Here is a 14,278-nt window from a genome sequence, read left to right as displayed (position 1 = left end):
TCAACATCACCACCACCACCTTGAGTAGGCCAAGAGCCGCCACATTGCGACGTCGTTCGCACGTCTGCCTAACACAGCTGCGTCATCATCTTCTGACGACAGGCTAGGAATGCAGCGACCGTCATCATTAAACGACCTGGCACGAATAGTGCGGCGAGAACTTGAAGACATGGCTCCGGAAGCCCCTTCTTCCCGCCCCAGCGAGCCGAACAACTTCCCTACAGCACCATTTATGCAAGCAATAGTCCGCGAATAACTCGCTTATCTTGGAGTCCATTCTGTATGCGCCGTTGCCGCTTGACAGCTGTCTAATGCTCCTCACCCATGCAATGGTCAGCGGTATCCTACATGCTACCGAAATGGAGTGGTGTGATGAATCGCAGACGATCGCCCAATCTCTTTTGCCTGCCGGCGTTACCGTTCACGTTGCTCGCCATTGTAACAACCATATTGTCTCCTCCCCTCAGCGACCGCCATCCACCAGTTATTATCGCACCGACCAGAGTCCGCATCGTTACCAGCCTTTATCTGAAGCGCAACAGCCAAACAATGACGCTCGTGCCGCTTGGAACAGCCCCTCGTCGTCATTCCGACGTTACTAGTCCCGTTAGCCACCAGCTCGTCGGCTATCGTCCCTATCGCCGCAGGTTCGTCGTCCATCGTCCCCGATGCAGCCCCGACGCCCGTCTCCGGAAAACTAAGCGATGCAGCGGCCTGAAATGATGCTGCATGGACGACTCAACCGCAAAACCCTCTGAACACTTTGCCGACCAACCAGAATTTGATGGACGTTGTTGTCGATGGCGTCGGTGTCACAGCACTCATTGACACTGGCGCGCACATATCATTAATGTGTGCCCAATTGCGCCGACAGCTGAACAAAGTTCTCACACCCGCTGCATAACGCAACCTCCGCGTCATCGATGGAGGAACGCCTACTGTACTTGGTATCTGCACTGCTCGAATTGGCATCACTGCACATATAACCACTGTGTTGTTTGCCACTTTGGAACAACGCCCTTACGACGTTATACTCAGCTTAGACTTTTTATCGTCCCATTCAGGCCTCTTTGACTGCGCGTCTAGTGTCATTCAGCACGAGCTGCCCCACGTGTCCTATGTTCCTTCAGTCACACAGCCGTAGTCATGCTCTACCGAAGACATCCGCCTGCCGCCTCAAGCCACTCCGTACGTCACTCTAATGTTTTCATCTGGTTCTGACGGCGTCTGCATGCTATGTCCCGCCACGGACATACTGCTTGAAAGGTCTTTGGCCATTCCCCATACCGTGCTCACTGTTGCAGGCAATAAAACTTCGCTCCCTCTCATCAATTTAACTGCTTGATTGAAATCGTTCCCACAGGCATGTCTTCGCGCGACATCTTGCCTGTCAACGATTGCAAGATATCGGCGCTTGATGCCGAAACTCCGTCGCCATCCACAGGAACCTCTAATTCACCGACTCCAGTCACAGAGGTACTTAGTAATATGATGGCACCGGACCTCTTTCCTGCACCAGCTGTTGACGTGCTCCGTCGTTTGGAAACTTACCGCGACATTTTTTACCTTGGCGGCCGTACTTCAGCCAAGACATCGGTGGTTACCTATCGTATTTACAACGGAAACGCCAATCCGATACGCCGTCGTCCGTACCATGTTTCACATGCCGAACGACAGTCGATATAGCGAGAAGTCGATAAGATGTTGACTAAAGGCGTTATCGCGACCATCTTCCCGTCCGTGGGCGTCTCCTGTTGTTCCTGTACAAGAAGAAGGATGTCAGTTTGCGCTTTTGTGTTGATTACCGACACCTCAATAAAACCCGTTGCAGCGTATTGATGACGCTTTGGACTGCTTGCATGGAGTCAAGTACTTCTCGTCCATATACCTTCGATCAGGCTATTATTGACAAATCTCCGTAGATGACATGGACCGCGAGAAAACAGACTTCGTAACGCCTGATGACCTCTACCAATTCAAGGTTATGCCATTCGGTCTTTGTGATGCCCCGGCAACTTTAGAAAGAATGGACTCCTTACTTCGCGCTATAAAGGTTGTACATGTCCGTGTTATCTAGACGAGGTGATAGTCTTTTCTCCAACTTTTGCGAGTAATCTAACGCGTCTGTCTGCCATTCTTGCTGTTTTCCGAGGCGCGGGGATTGCAATTGAGCTCATCCAAGTGCCACCTTGGACGTCGTCAAATTACCGTTCTTGGCCATCTCGTCAGTGCCGCTGTCGTTCAGCCCGACACGGAGAAAATTCGCACTGTCCAGAACTTTCTTGTTCCGTCTTATACCACAGACGTAAGAAGCTTTGTTGGACTATGCTCATATTTCCGTCGCTTAATCAAGAATTTCGCAGACATCGCTCGCCCACTCACCGACTTACTTAAGAAGGACGTTGCATTCATGTCGGGCCCTACTCAAACCAATACCTTCTCCGCTCTCGTACGATTGCTAACGGATCCCCCATTGCTGGCTCATTATGATCCATCTGCTGCCACTGAACATCACATTGGTTGCAGTGGCCATGGAATTGGGGCTGGCGAATTGCATACACCAGCCGCGTCCTATCACGCGCCGAGATAAATTTTTCCATCACTGAGCGGGAGTGCCTGACGTTAGCTTGGGGAGTAGCTAAATTCGGCCCTGGTACTGGTGCACATTTTCCGTGGTTACCGATTGCCATGCCTTATGCTGGCTCTCGTGACTTAAAGACCCCACTGGACGATTGGTAGATGGGCGCTACGGCTCCAAGAATATTCATACAACTCAGACCCTTGCACAAGGATGCCGACTGCCTCTCCCGTCATCCTGTCGACTAACCTGAATATAATGCGCAATGGCGTCCTGGCTTGCGTCCTGGCTATTTCTTACCTGCGTGACATTCGCACTGAACCACGGCTCGTTCATGGCTTAAGTCTTCTGATCGATCGTCTCAATTTTGGGCATTTGGAGACCAACCTGCGCCTGCTCGTACTCCGCGACGACGTTCTCTACCGTCTCAGCTGACGCCCTCAAGTACCAGAATTCTTACTTGTTTTGCCACGCCGTCTCCGGACATCAGTTCTTGAGCAGTTGCATGACGCACGTACTTGAGGCCACCTCAAAGTTTCTCGTACTTACGATCGCGTACGGCGACGTTTCTACGGGCTCGGCCTGTACCGCTCTGTGCGCGGCTACGTTGCTACGTGTGTGCTCTGTCAGCGCCGCAAAAAACCTTCTGTACCACCACCCACTGGACGCCTTCACCCCGTCGATGTCACCTCAGAACCATTCTTTTCACATCGGTCTTGGTCTTCTCGGCCCTTTTCGGACGTCGAAATCTGGCATTAACTTTGTCGTCGCGACTGACTACGCGACCTGTTACGCGATCACGCTAGCTTTTGCCCACAAGCTGTGCAACTGAGGTGGCGGATTTCCTTTTAGATGAAGTCATCCTTCACGACGGCGCTCCCCGGCAGCTCCTCACTGATCGCGGCCGCACCTTCTTGTCCTGAGTGAGTGAGTAAAAAAACTTTATTTAGGTTCAGAGAAGACGCAGGGGAGACTAAGTCGAGCTTGACGGCCCGATCGCGGGCACTCTGGGCGGCCTGAGTTTGGTCGTTGATTTCGGGGCTACCCAAAAGCGCAGCCCACCTATCCTCGCTGAAGGCGGAGCCGATAGCTTCACACTCCCACAACACATGGTTCAATGTTGCCGTTAGTCCACAGGCAGGGCAGTCCGCACTGGGATACCTTGCAGGGGATATAGCGTGAAGAACCGCAAGGTTAGGATACGCACGGGCTTGTAAAAGTCGAAGGGTCACCACCCGTGCCCTGCATAAGGCAGAGGTGGGAGGGGGAATACCCGTCTTGACAGATACTAATGTTTCGTGATCTCATTATACGTGAGCAATGGTTCCCCGCGGGGTAGGTGCACTGCGGATGGCGCGGTCAGTGAGTCCTTGCGCGGCCTTATGCGCGCTCTCGTTAGGGTTAGAGGGAGAGCCCTCAGTCGAGCCCAAGTGAGCGGGAAACCAAATGAGAGAATGGGGACAGGTACTTTTTTTGAAGACTTACTTACCGAGCACAAGCTTTCTACCGCTTCCAACCCGCAGCGAAACAAACTCACGGAAAGGGTCAACCGCACGTTGACAGAGATGCTGTCTACGTACGCTTCTCATGACCACAGTGATTGGGCCAACGCGCTATACCCTTCCTGATCCTTCGCTTACAATTCGTCCCGAAACTAGACCGCTGACTTTTCCCCCTTTTGCCTTCTGTTCGGCCGCCACCCTACATTGCCCTTTGACACACTACTTCCTTCCTCGACGCACATTCCACTGAATATGCTCAAGACGTCATCGCCCGGCCCCACATGACGCGCCTATTTGGCGGCTCCCGGCTCATCGAGTCTCAGGCTGCGCACAAGATTGGGTACGACAGCCGGTATCGGAGACTTTCAGTTTCTTTCTGACTCCGTTGTCCTCTTATGGACGCCATGTCACCGCATCGGCTTGTCTGAAACTCTGCTGCCGCGCTACGCCGGGCCGTACACGATATTACGTAAGCTTGGCGATGTTAACTACGAGATCGCTCCGGTGGACTCGCGGGTCCCCACTGACGTTATGCTTGTGTCTAGGCCGAAGCATTACATTCCCACGAATGCACCTGCATTATAGCTGGAGCTGAGACAGCGCCTTTACAGGCGGGGGTTATGTTACGGTGCAACCAAAAGTGGCGCAAAAGTCAGAAAAAGACGATTTCATGTGTCGAGGTGCAATCCGTCTCAACAGCCATTTTGCTTATGTATCGTTGCCTCTGCTGCAAATAGTGTAAATACATCTTGATATGTGACTTCCGCAACGTAACAATATCATGGAGAAACCGGTGAAGCATAGCATACAGTATAAAGAGTTCAGTGATCCGCGGTCAACTTGTACAGTGCTGCATAAATTTTCAATACCTCAAGTGAACCACAGCGGCAGATTGAAGAGGCAGGCCTTTGGGGATCATAAAATATTTTGCCTTTTTTCGTCCGCGACGGAAGTGTAAGCACGGAAACGCCCCCGGGGACGTGCGCATGCACACACGCAAGAGCATGCCTGGCTCGATCCGAGCCCGCCACCCCAAGCCCAGGCCCGGCTCAATCCCGCAGTGAAGGCTACTTTACCCGGCCCGGCCCGATCCATGGGCCGGGCCGAGCGCGTGCAGTGCTGTACTATGGATATAAAAAATAGTCATGCTGGGTGTTCTCGCATATAAGGATAGCAGCACTGCCCGAGCCAGTGTCTTGAGATATATATATATATAAGGAAGGCAGGCATGTTAACCAGTCAAGCGTCCGTTTGGCTATCATGAGCTGGGTAAGGGAGAAGGGGAAGAGAAAGAAGTGAGAGAGCGCGAGAAAGGATGTATGGAGACGTCCATGGACAGTACTGGAGAGTCAAATGCGCTCGCACAAACCAGACGTTCTCAGAAAGTGCAAAAGTCCCTTCACTGCCTTCTGAGCCGATGATCGGTGGGGATGGTGTCCTAGTATAACCTGTCACTCAGCGGACGAACATCTAGTTCCCTAAATGCGTTGAAGAAGGGGTGTCTTTCTGCATCAAATTGAGGACAGTGCCACAATAAGTGGTAAATGTTCTCCTCGCATCCGCAGACGTCACGTGCAGGACTGTCAGTCCTTCCAATTAGTGCGGAATAAGCTTTCGTAGAAGCAACTCCCAACCAGTTCTTCGAGTTATTCTAAATTTAACCAGGACGCTGGTCAATGCAGAGGTTACGCAGAATTGACCAGCATTGCTTTTCGCTTCATTTTATTTATTCTAAAGTGTCCGAGAACAGCTCTACGCCTGCACTTGTGTTACACGAAGAACAGAATACAGAAAAACAAAACAGAAGATTTGAAAAACAGCTCTGCAAAATGCAAAAAAAATTAACTAAATCAAAGACCGAAGGCAGATAAAAAGCAAGTACAAGAGCTGAAGATATCAAGATCCCAATCGCAATGTATTTTGTTGCGTTACAAGACGCGTTAGAGCGTTAGAGGTGCAATATTGGGCCTAAGATAGACCCTTGCTTAACACCTAAAATTGATTTATAAGGCGAAGAGTAGTCAGCGCTAACACTAACGTAATTTCATCGAGTGGACAGGTAGTCTTTAATTAGCGTGCAGAGGCTGGAACTAATGCCGTAACTCAAATTTATTGATAAGAAAGTCATCAGAAACAACATCTAATGCTTTTGACACTTCGAACTATACTGTGTCTAACTGTGACCGGCTAGCAACAGCGGGTCCGACAGCATCAGGAAAAGTAACAAGGTTTGTTTCCACAGACATACCGTGAAGAAGACCATGTTCGCATTTACTGATCTTATACCTAATGAAAAACGACAGAAGTGTTAACATACCTTTTTTAGATGCCTTCGCAGATGGAGACAAGAACGACAAGGGGCGATAATCGCTGATGTCGCTCATGCTACCGCTTTTATCATAGAGTTAGTATGCTAACTCTAGAAGAAAAGATGGGTGGAGAAAGCGGGAACAGCAAAGGCGCCGCCGTGTTCCTACGACTCATTTTTGTATCACTAAACATAATCAAAATACTATGCACGAGCAAGCTCTTACACGTAGCACGTGGGCGCTGACAACGTTTGAACTTCATTCCGTATAGTTTTCAGAAAGATCGGATGGCTGTTTAGAAAATGTTGATGCAAATTTACGGTGTCTAAAAGGCTGCGCTTTCATGCGCGTTAACTAGCTGGCGCTACCAGCTAGGCTCGGGATCACTTTGATTGCGCGCCTCGTCTGAAATCGCATCTTGTCGTCTGCGCCTGCCGGCTTGCATAGGGTAGCAACATGGCAGCTTCCCTTGCGGTTCCATATTTCAATACATGGCCGCTATGGGGAGCTTTTCCTCCAGAGTTCGTAATATTAACTCTATAGCTTTTTTTAAACTAGCACTACTTAGACATTAGATTGTTCCAACAAAACGAAACCACTCGTACGCAAAGCAAGATTAAAATGTACTATCGTGAGCAATATGAAAGGGAACACAGGAGCGCCTGTCAGAAAGCCTCGAACCCTGCTATGGCGACACGCGGCGGCCACCGTCGACAACAATCTGGAAAGAGAGATGCTGTTCTAATAACTGTTGTTACTCCCACCATGGGTCTGTTTACACAAAGTGTGGAACTTCTACTCGCCAGCGCAGTGATAACTGTTTGGTATTGCGGTTACTGGGCCGGTATTTTGTAGCTATGCCTTATGATTTATTCTATACGAGTCTTATTATCCACCGCTCACGGCCGGCTCATCCCGTTGATAACGCGAGCGGACCGTCGCTCTGACCACTGACAAAGCGCGATAAGCCCGAAGAGGCATTAGCACCGGAAAGGCATCGATACAAAATACTGGCCCTGGTAACTTTGTGCGCCGAAGCGTGGCCAAAAGTAGCACTCTTTTAAGGCGTAAGAAACTCATCGCGTCAATTGATATGAAAAAAAAAACGATTGAAAGTACGAGCCAAGGTCTAAAAGTTCAGTCATACGATTGCACAAAGAACAAAAAATATAAAAAGACACGAAAGAAAAAAAAATGACCCTCAGAACTTTCATTAAAGTTTTACATCCATCCATCCATCGCTGTAAGTCACTGTAGCACATAACCGTCTGGCCGGCTTTCGGCGGCCAGTAAAACGCTGTAAGCTGCCGTTTTCGACAAACGCAGGCGCGGTGGGAGTGCCAACAGTGAGCGGTAGAGCGCACCCCTTTCCCCTCTGTTTTCGAGAGCGCCATCCGCGTATCGCTCTAGCTCGGTTTCTAGGCTATTGGCCACGCGTTCGCGTGTTCCCTTTCATATCGCTCACGACAGTACGTACGGAGAGGAACAATAGAAGACTGGCATGTGATAACAAAACTGCATGGTTATTCGGTCATAAGCAAGAGATGGTTTGGTTTCAACTTAATTACGGCAACCGCGATATTCTTTTCTCAAAAACATGAAATCTTGAAATGGTCACTCAAGCTATCAGTGCCCGTCATCAGAGCTAGTAGTATGCGCTGTATTCAAGAAAACCGAGGAAAAATGTTCAACGAATGCATTGGCGATATTGCCGCAGTTTCTATGAATGCCACGAGAAGGATGATTGATGACGTTAATCTCCGCCCCCTCGTAACTGCAATCTTTTACATAGGTCGAGAAACGTTTGGGATTCTACGTTTGGGATTTTACGTACTCCTCGACAAACTTAATGTATGCATGACTGTCTCTACGCATTACTCATTTCACATGGCTTCGCAAAACACCCGAATGCTTCGTACAACCTCGCTGATTCTGTTTCCTTAAACTTTCCATGACACCTTAGCTTTTTAAGCAGTAAAGCGCGTTATTCCTGAGAAGCCCATGTAGGATAGCACTCAGGAGTAAACTGTTTTCAGAGAATGAAGACATTACAGTAAAAATAAGCATATTTTACAGTATTGCTAAGCATGCTGTTTGTTGATATCTGTGGCGCGATGCAATTCAGGCCAGTCGGAATCATTTAAATAGTGGCGAAGACTTCGATAGCCGCCGTTCCGAAAAACTAATGAGCGAACAGGCCCACTCAGCACATGAATCGCCTCTAGAAAAACAGCGAATTCGAGCGGAACATGCCATTGGTCCACAGGGACTAAACCGCTAGCAGCAACAGAAAACTCAGCAACACAGAAATTAGCCAGAATCTGATCTAAAACATTTCCAGTGGCATTTGGAATCATTTCAAACAGCGTTACACCAAGAAATTCGATAAACAAGAGCAGCGCATCACAGCGAGGGGATGATAGAGATACCGATGTCACTGGAAGAGTCCCAAACAATGGACGGAACATTGAAATCGCCACCTACGAAAACATATTTTTCAGCATCAATAACTTCAACTGAGTTAATCAAATGCTCAGAAAACTGCACGTTACTTATGTAGGAGGGACGTCGGCTCCGCAGAGCAACAAATGTTTGCCGCTTTAAACAGTAATTTCAACTCACACTGTTTCTGGTACAATCTCAAGGTCCGCACGGCTTATAACGCTACGATTCTTCTACATGGCAATTTGCACACCACGGCCGCAGTTACCCCGGGCACCGTACACGCGGTCAATTTTGCGAACTGTTTACTGCGGTGCAAAGTAATTCTTAGACAGTAGGTCGTTACAAAGGCAAGCTTTAGTTAAGCAAATAACATGGCATGATCAGGCTTGCATGTTCTCGTAAAAATAGAAAGATTTCGTGCATAGACCACGAACAGTTTGGTAAAGAATAACTTTACTCGCCGATAAGGCCACATAACAGACCAAGAAAGAGGCCCAGAAGGCAAGGCACCGAACTAAGAAAACAAACTAAGAAATTGAGGGGACGAGTCGCTCATTGAATGAGTTAATACATTTGTTCTTCTTGCGTTATATTGGTGCACTCATGCCGTTTTCCCAACTTTAAATGCTATTACACTCGAGCGCATTTAAAACAAAGTGCTTGGGGCCTCTGAAAGCATTCGTTATACATGTCCCTTTGTTGTAAAGGTCGCGCGCCACAGCGCTCACAATAGAATGTAGACAGAATTATTCCTTCGTTATACAGGTAATTTCATTGTAGAGAGGTTTCTTGCAGAAACACCAAACTATATCGCACAATTATTTTTTTTAATATTGGTCTCATAAGCCCAGCAACAGTAAACGGTAAAACGAAACATGTTCAGCGTATTTAGTGAGAAGACTGGGGTATCGACTTTAAGAAATACTCCCGTTCAGTGAAGCATTATTGTACCTCATGACATTTACTGCCGAATATTGATTAACAATTCAGTACAGCCACTAAACATTTGACAAAAAGAGAGCTTCATGGTACTAACTTAAAATTACACATTTTAACCAGAACGATACTGCCACAAATACGCTAAACTCTATGGTTACTGAGAATGTGGGTCAACAATGTCACCTAAAATGCACGAAAGGTGATTGACTTGCCCTGTTTAAGCAATATATTCGATAATGGGTGAGCAGTAAATGAAAAGAAAATCGAACAAGTCTTTTTGCACAAGAATAAGGGCAGTGAGAAATATAAAGCAGTATACAAGCGAATATCAACAGCAGCGGCATTTCAACAATTGTTCTTTATTGTAGCAAATTTGAATAGTTAATTCAAAATCTGTTTTTATGTAGGTAGATCATCTGGGTACATTACCCTGTGCCAGTAGCCGATGTAGACTTTCAAAGCTCGAATCGCATCGCACTCCACCTTGGTATGGAAAGCTGACAAAGGAAATGGATCCTCTATTTCATTTCGATCCCGAGCTCCATGCATTCGTGTTTCACTAAAGCTGTAATTGAAGCAGGTTTTTTTACGTAGACACGTGACTGGACATCAAAAATAGTTTTTGATTATAAATTATTCCTTTTATTCGTATGAGGCCTTGCAAATTATGGTGACGTGTGCCAGACGTACCGCGTGGGAATGGGCGAAGATATACCTACTTCCTATTCTGGAGTGAAAACCATGGCTCACGAACTCGCACATATGTAAGTTTTTTTTTCTTAAAATTACTTAACAAATTCCTACTTTGTGAAAAAATACATGAATTCGTTCTTCCTCAACGCAGACTTGGATCGCCACATGACACCACGCCGAAGTGCCCTTGGTCAGAAGGATATCTCATGAGCTATCTCGACGGAGGCACAAAAACATACCGGCTTTCAAAGTGCAGTGAAGAAAGCATACGGATCCGTGTGAAGTAAGCTCAGACATTTTATTTTCTAACCCATAACTTCAATTGTGCTTCTACTAGAGATAAGGCAGTCAAACATTTTGGATATGACCTTCATTATCCGATAAGCAAATATAAAAATGAAAAAATGGATAAAATTACAGGTATTTATTATTTATTTATTTACAATACTGCCAGTCTCATATCTAGACCATAGCAGGTGGGCATATGATTGCACATACAATGCATGTGTGACATAAAGAACGGCAAAAACATCCAATACATGTAAATGGAAATACATGAAACAGGTTCAATGCGCAATTTTACAACAATAATACCATTAATAAGAAGAGCAATTGTTACAAAAACGAAGAAAGAAATAAAGGAGGTAATTTTTAGCTATAGTTCAAAAAGTGGAAGTTTTCATGATTATATGTGCATAAGAACTGTTTTTTCTTAACTACTTATTTCATCTTCCAATAACTTAACAAAATCGGACTGCGACACTGTGTTAGTTATAGATGCACCTAGCTTATTCCACTCGCGAACAACACGAGGGAAAAGGAAAACTGAAAAGTATCGTTATTACAAAGGAACTCGTTTAGCGTATACGGATAATTATGACGAAGTATGCGGGATTTAGAAAAGGTAACGTATGCAGAAACATCTCTTTTTACTCGCTTGTGTAGTATTTGATGCAGAAATTTTAGACGAGCTCGTTTTGCTCGAACTGCCAAAGTTGCAAGCCCTGACTGTGTTAGGAGAAGAGTAGGTGAGTCACTGCGCCGGTATTTTCGGTGGACAAACCTAATTGCCTTTCTCTGGATGCTTTCCAGTTTAGATATATTAGATGTAGTGAACGGGAACCATACGAAATTAGCATACTCATGGACGGGTCTCACAAATGTAGTGTAAGTTAAAAGTTTGACGTTAGTTGGTGCCATCCGTAGGCATCTTTTGAGAAAAAAGAGTTTTTGTAATGCACAAGAAGTAATGTTGTTAATATGTGATGTCCAGTTAAGGTCGGACGTTATTGTTAAACCAAGATACTTATGCTGTTGAAGTCTAGTTACGAGGCTGCCGGTAAGTGTGTAGGGGAAAAGCGATGGGCGCTTTTATCTCGTTACTGTCATACAAACCGTTTTGTTTTCATTGATGGTAATTTGCCAGTTATCATACCATTCGGTTATTTTTTCTAGTGTGTTATTGAGCAGAACTTGATCCTCGTGATTACGTATTTCTCTGTATATTATGCAGTCATCTACAAAGAGTTTAATTTTACAATTATATAGTCATTGATAAAAACCAAAGATAATAGCGGACCTATTACTGAGCCCTGTGGGACCCCTGATGTAACAGGCACCGGAGTAGATTGGATGTTTTCGACTGACGACAAATTGTGGTCGGTGAGATAGGAAGTTTTTATCCATGCAGTAATGGGTCCATTGCCAATCACAGCTGTAATTTTGGCAGTTAGTTTACTATGGCACACAGAATCAAACGCTTTACTGAAATCTAGTAAAAGTAGCTCAGTTTGATTATGATTCTTAATACTTGAAGCAAGATCGTGTACCACCTCTGTTAGCTTAGTGACGGTCGATAAACCTCTTCTAAAACCGTGTTGAACATCTACTCAAAAATGGTCTTCAAAATATGCGGTTAAGTGTTTGAGAATAATGTGTTCCAAAATTTTACATGATGTGCTGGTAAGTGAAATTGGTCTGTAGTTAGATGGTAGGTTAGGATTGCCTGACTTATTAATCGGTACAATTTTAGCAATTTTCCAATCTTCTGGTAAGTCTGATGTCGAAAGTGACTTGTGGTAAATGAGGCCAAGATATTTACTGTTACATTCAGCATACCTTTTCAAGATGTCATTGGGAATGTTATCGGGACCGTTTGCTTTCTTCACGTCTAGCTCAAGTAACTGCTTAAATATTCCTGAGTTGTTTATTGTTAATGTGTCAATAGTGGGGAATGATGACGGTGGCAAATATGGAAGTGTGTTGTTATCTTTAGTAAAGACTGAGTGAAAGTGTTGGTTAAATTTATCAGCGAGTGCCAATTTCTCCTCGCGTGGACGATCTGGCGTCACTGCAGGGCGTGCACGAAAAGAAGTTCCAAAAGCGATTAGGGTTGTGATTGATAAGGTTGGGCAATATTTCATTGAAATACGCATGCTTCGCGAGCTTAATCTTTAACTTGAGTTCATCGGTAGCGTGAAATAGTTGCGATTTTTTGTGTACTTTCACCTGTCCTTTTTATGTTACGGCGCAAGCGTTTTATTCTGCGCTTGACATGACTTACATCGCGTGTTATCCAAGGATTGTTTTTTGTGCTTTTTTGCTTTTTTTTTCGGGATGTAATGGTGCATGCAGTGCGAGGCTATACGCTTGAAATGAAGCCAAAGATCATTGACGTGAACAGAACTATCGTTAGCCATTTGTAAAATTCTTGGTATTCGTGCTCTAAAAGGTTAGTATAGCGGATCATCTGCTTTTTGCAAATTAGGGACAATAACTTTGGTAGTTTTGGCTGTTGCAGTGCATCCTAGGGGCAGCTGGCACTTTGGTATGTTGTGATCTGAGATATCATTTGTGATCTCCGAGTTCAGTAGATCTAGGAGGAAATTGGAAATATTCAGTATTAAGTCTAGGATGTTATCGCTTGTTCCTTGTGTTCGCGTAGGAGCGGTTACAACTTGATGACGCCCGAAGTTTGGCATCAAATCAATAAACGAATTTGATGCGAGTGAAGTGTGATGCATGGTATTCGAGTCAATATAAGGTAAATTGAAGTCTCCCATAAGAATAACTCGATTAGTTGCATGCTTCTGCATCAACTCCTGTACAGCAATAACACTTTCGTGACCAGAAAGAGGAATTATGTAAAATCTACCAGTAAGTATTGCAAAGTCATCGCACATAATCCTGCAGAACACAGCCTCAACATCTGCAACGTCGGGCATCAATGCAAAGGGGCTTCTTAATAAGCAGAGCTACGCCACCGCCTCGAGTTGGTCGATCTTTACGGATAACTGAGTAATTTGGGGGTGCTATTTCGTGTCTGTAAATTTCTGGTGAAAGCCACGTTGCAGTAATGGCAACTATGTCAGGGCTGTGTTCGAGTAACACGTTTTCTAATGCTTCAGTTTTATTGACAATACTTCTGCCGCTCACATTTACTGATGTTATTTCTGTGAATGTTTGTGGCTTTGAGTTACTGGTCGACTTCTTTCGGCGTTTTTTTTTTGAACTGCTGACTTTCATGATTTTTTTCGTCATCCCAGACAAAAATGCTGTCATTTATGTACAGCTTATCAAAAAATAGAGATACTTTTTCTCCTTTCTCACGGTTTGATTTAGTACTTTCCCAGAGTTTTCTTCTCTTTTCCCGTACTCTACGGCTGAAGTCCTCACCTATAGAGTAGTTAGTGTTGTTGAGTTTGTAGCCTTTCTTTAATATCGTTGATTTGTTTCTTGAGTCAAGTAGCTTTAAGATGACCTGTCTGTTTTTATCTTTATTCGGTCTTCCTAAGCGATGTATTCGTTCCAAG

General features: G+C 45.4%; 2 protein-coding genes across 9 annotated transcripts in view; both read left to right on the top strand.

Annotated features, from left to right (window-relative positions):
• The window catches only part of LOC119444336 (venom metalloproteinase antarease-like TtrivMP_A), a 1,295,510-nt gene that overhangs the window by 806,840 nt on the left and 474,392 nt on the right, over positions 1-14,278 (top strand). For 3 of the 8 annotated variants that reach the window (XM_049663289.1, XM_049663288.1, XM_049663285.1), the window contains exons 10-11: positions 10,429-10,537; positions 10,618-10,749. The exons of 4 other annotated variants lie outside the window; for them this stretch is intronic. In XM_049663289.1, the coding sequence (XP_049519246.1) occupies positions 10,429-10,537; positions 10,618-10,749 (241 nt within the window). The remainder of the gene's footprint in view (positions 1-10,428; positions 10,538-10,617; positions 10,750-14,278) is intronic. One more of the 8 variants, XM_049663286.1, reaches the window with a different exon arrangement.
• LOC119445424 (zinc metalloproteinase/disintegrin-like) overlaps positions 1-14,278 on the top strand; it is a 512,423-nt gene that overhangs the window by 262,018 nt on the left and 236,127 nt on the right. The window lies entirely within an intron of this gene.

The sequence above is a fragment of the Dermacentor silvarum genome, chromosome 3 (assembly GCF_013339745.2).
Source record: "Dermacentor silvarum isolate Dsil-2018 chromosome 3, BIME_Dsil_1.4, whole genome shotgun sequence".
NCBI lineage: Eukaryota > Metazoa > Arthropoda > Arachnida > Ixodida > Ixodidae > Dermacentor > Dermacentor silvarum.
The sequence above is the reverse complement of the archived record's forward strand: the minus strand, read 5'-3'. Positions and strand labels throughout refer to the sequence as shown.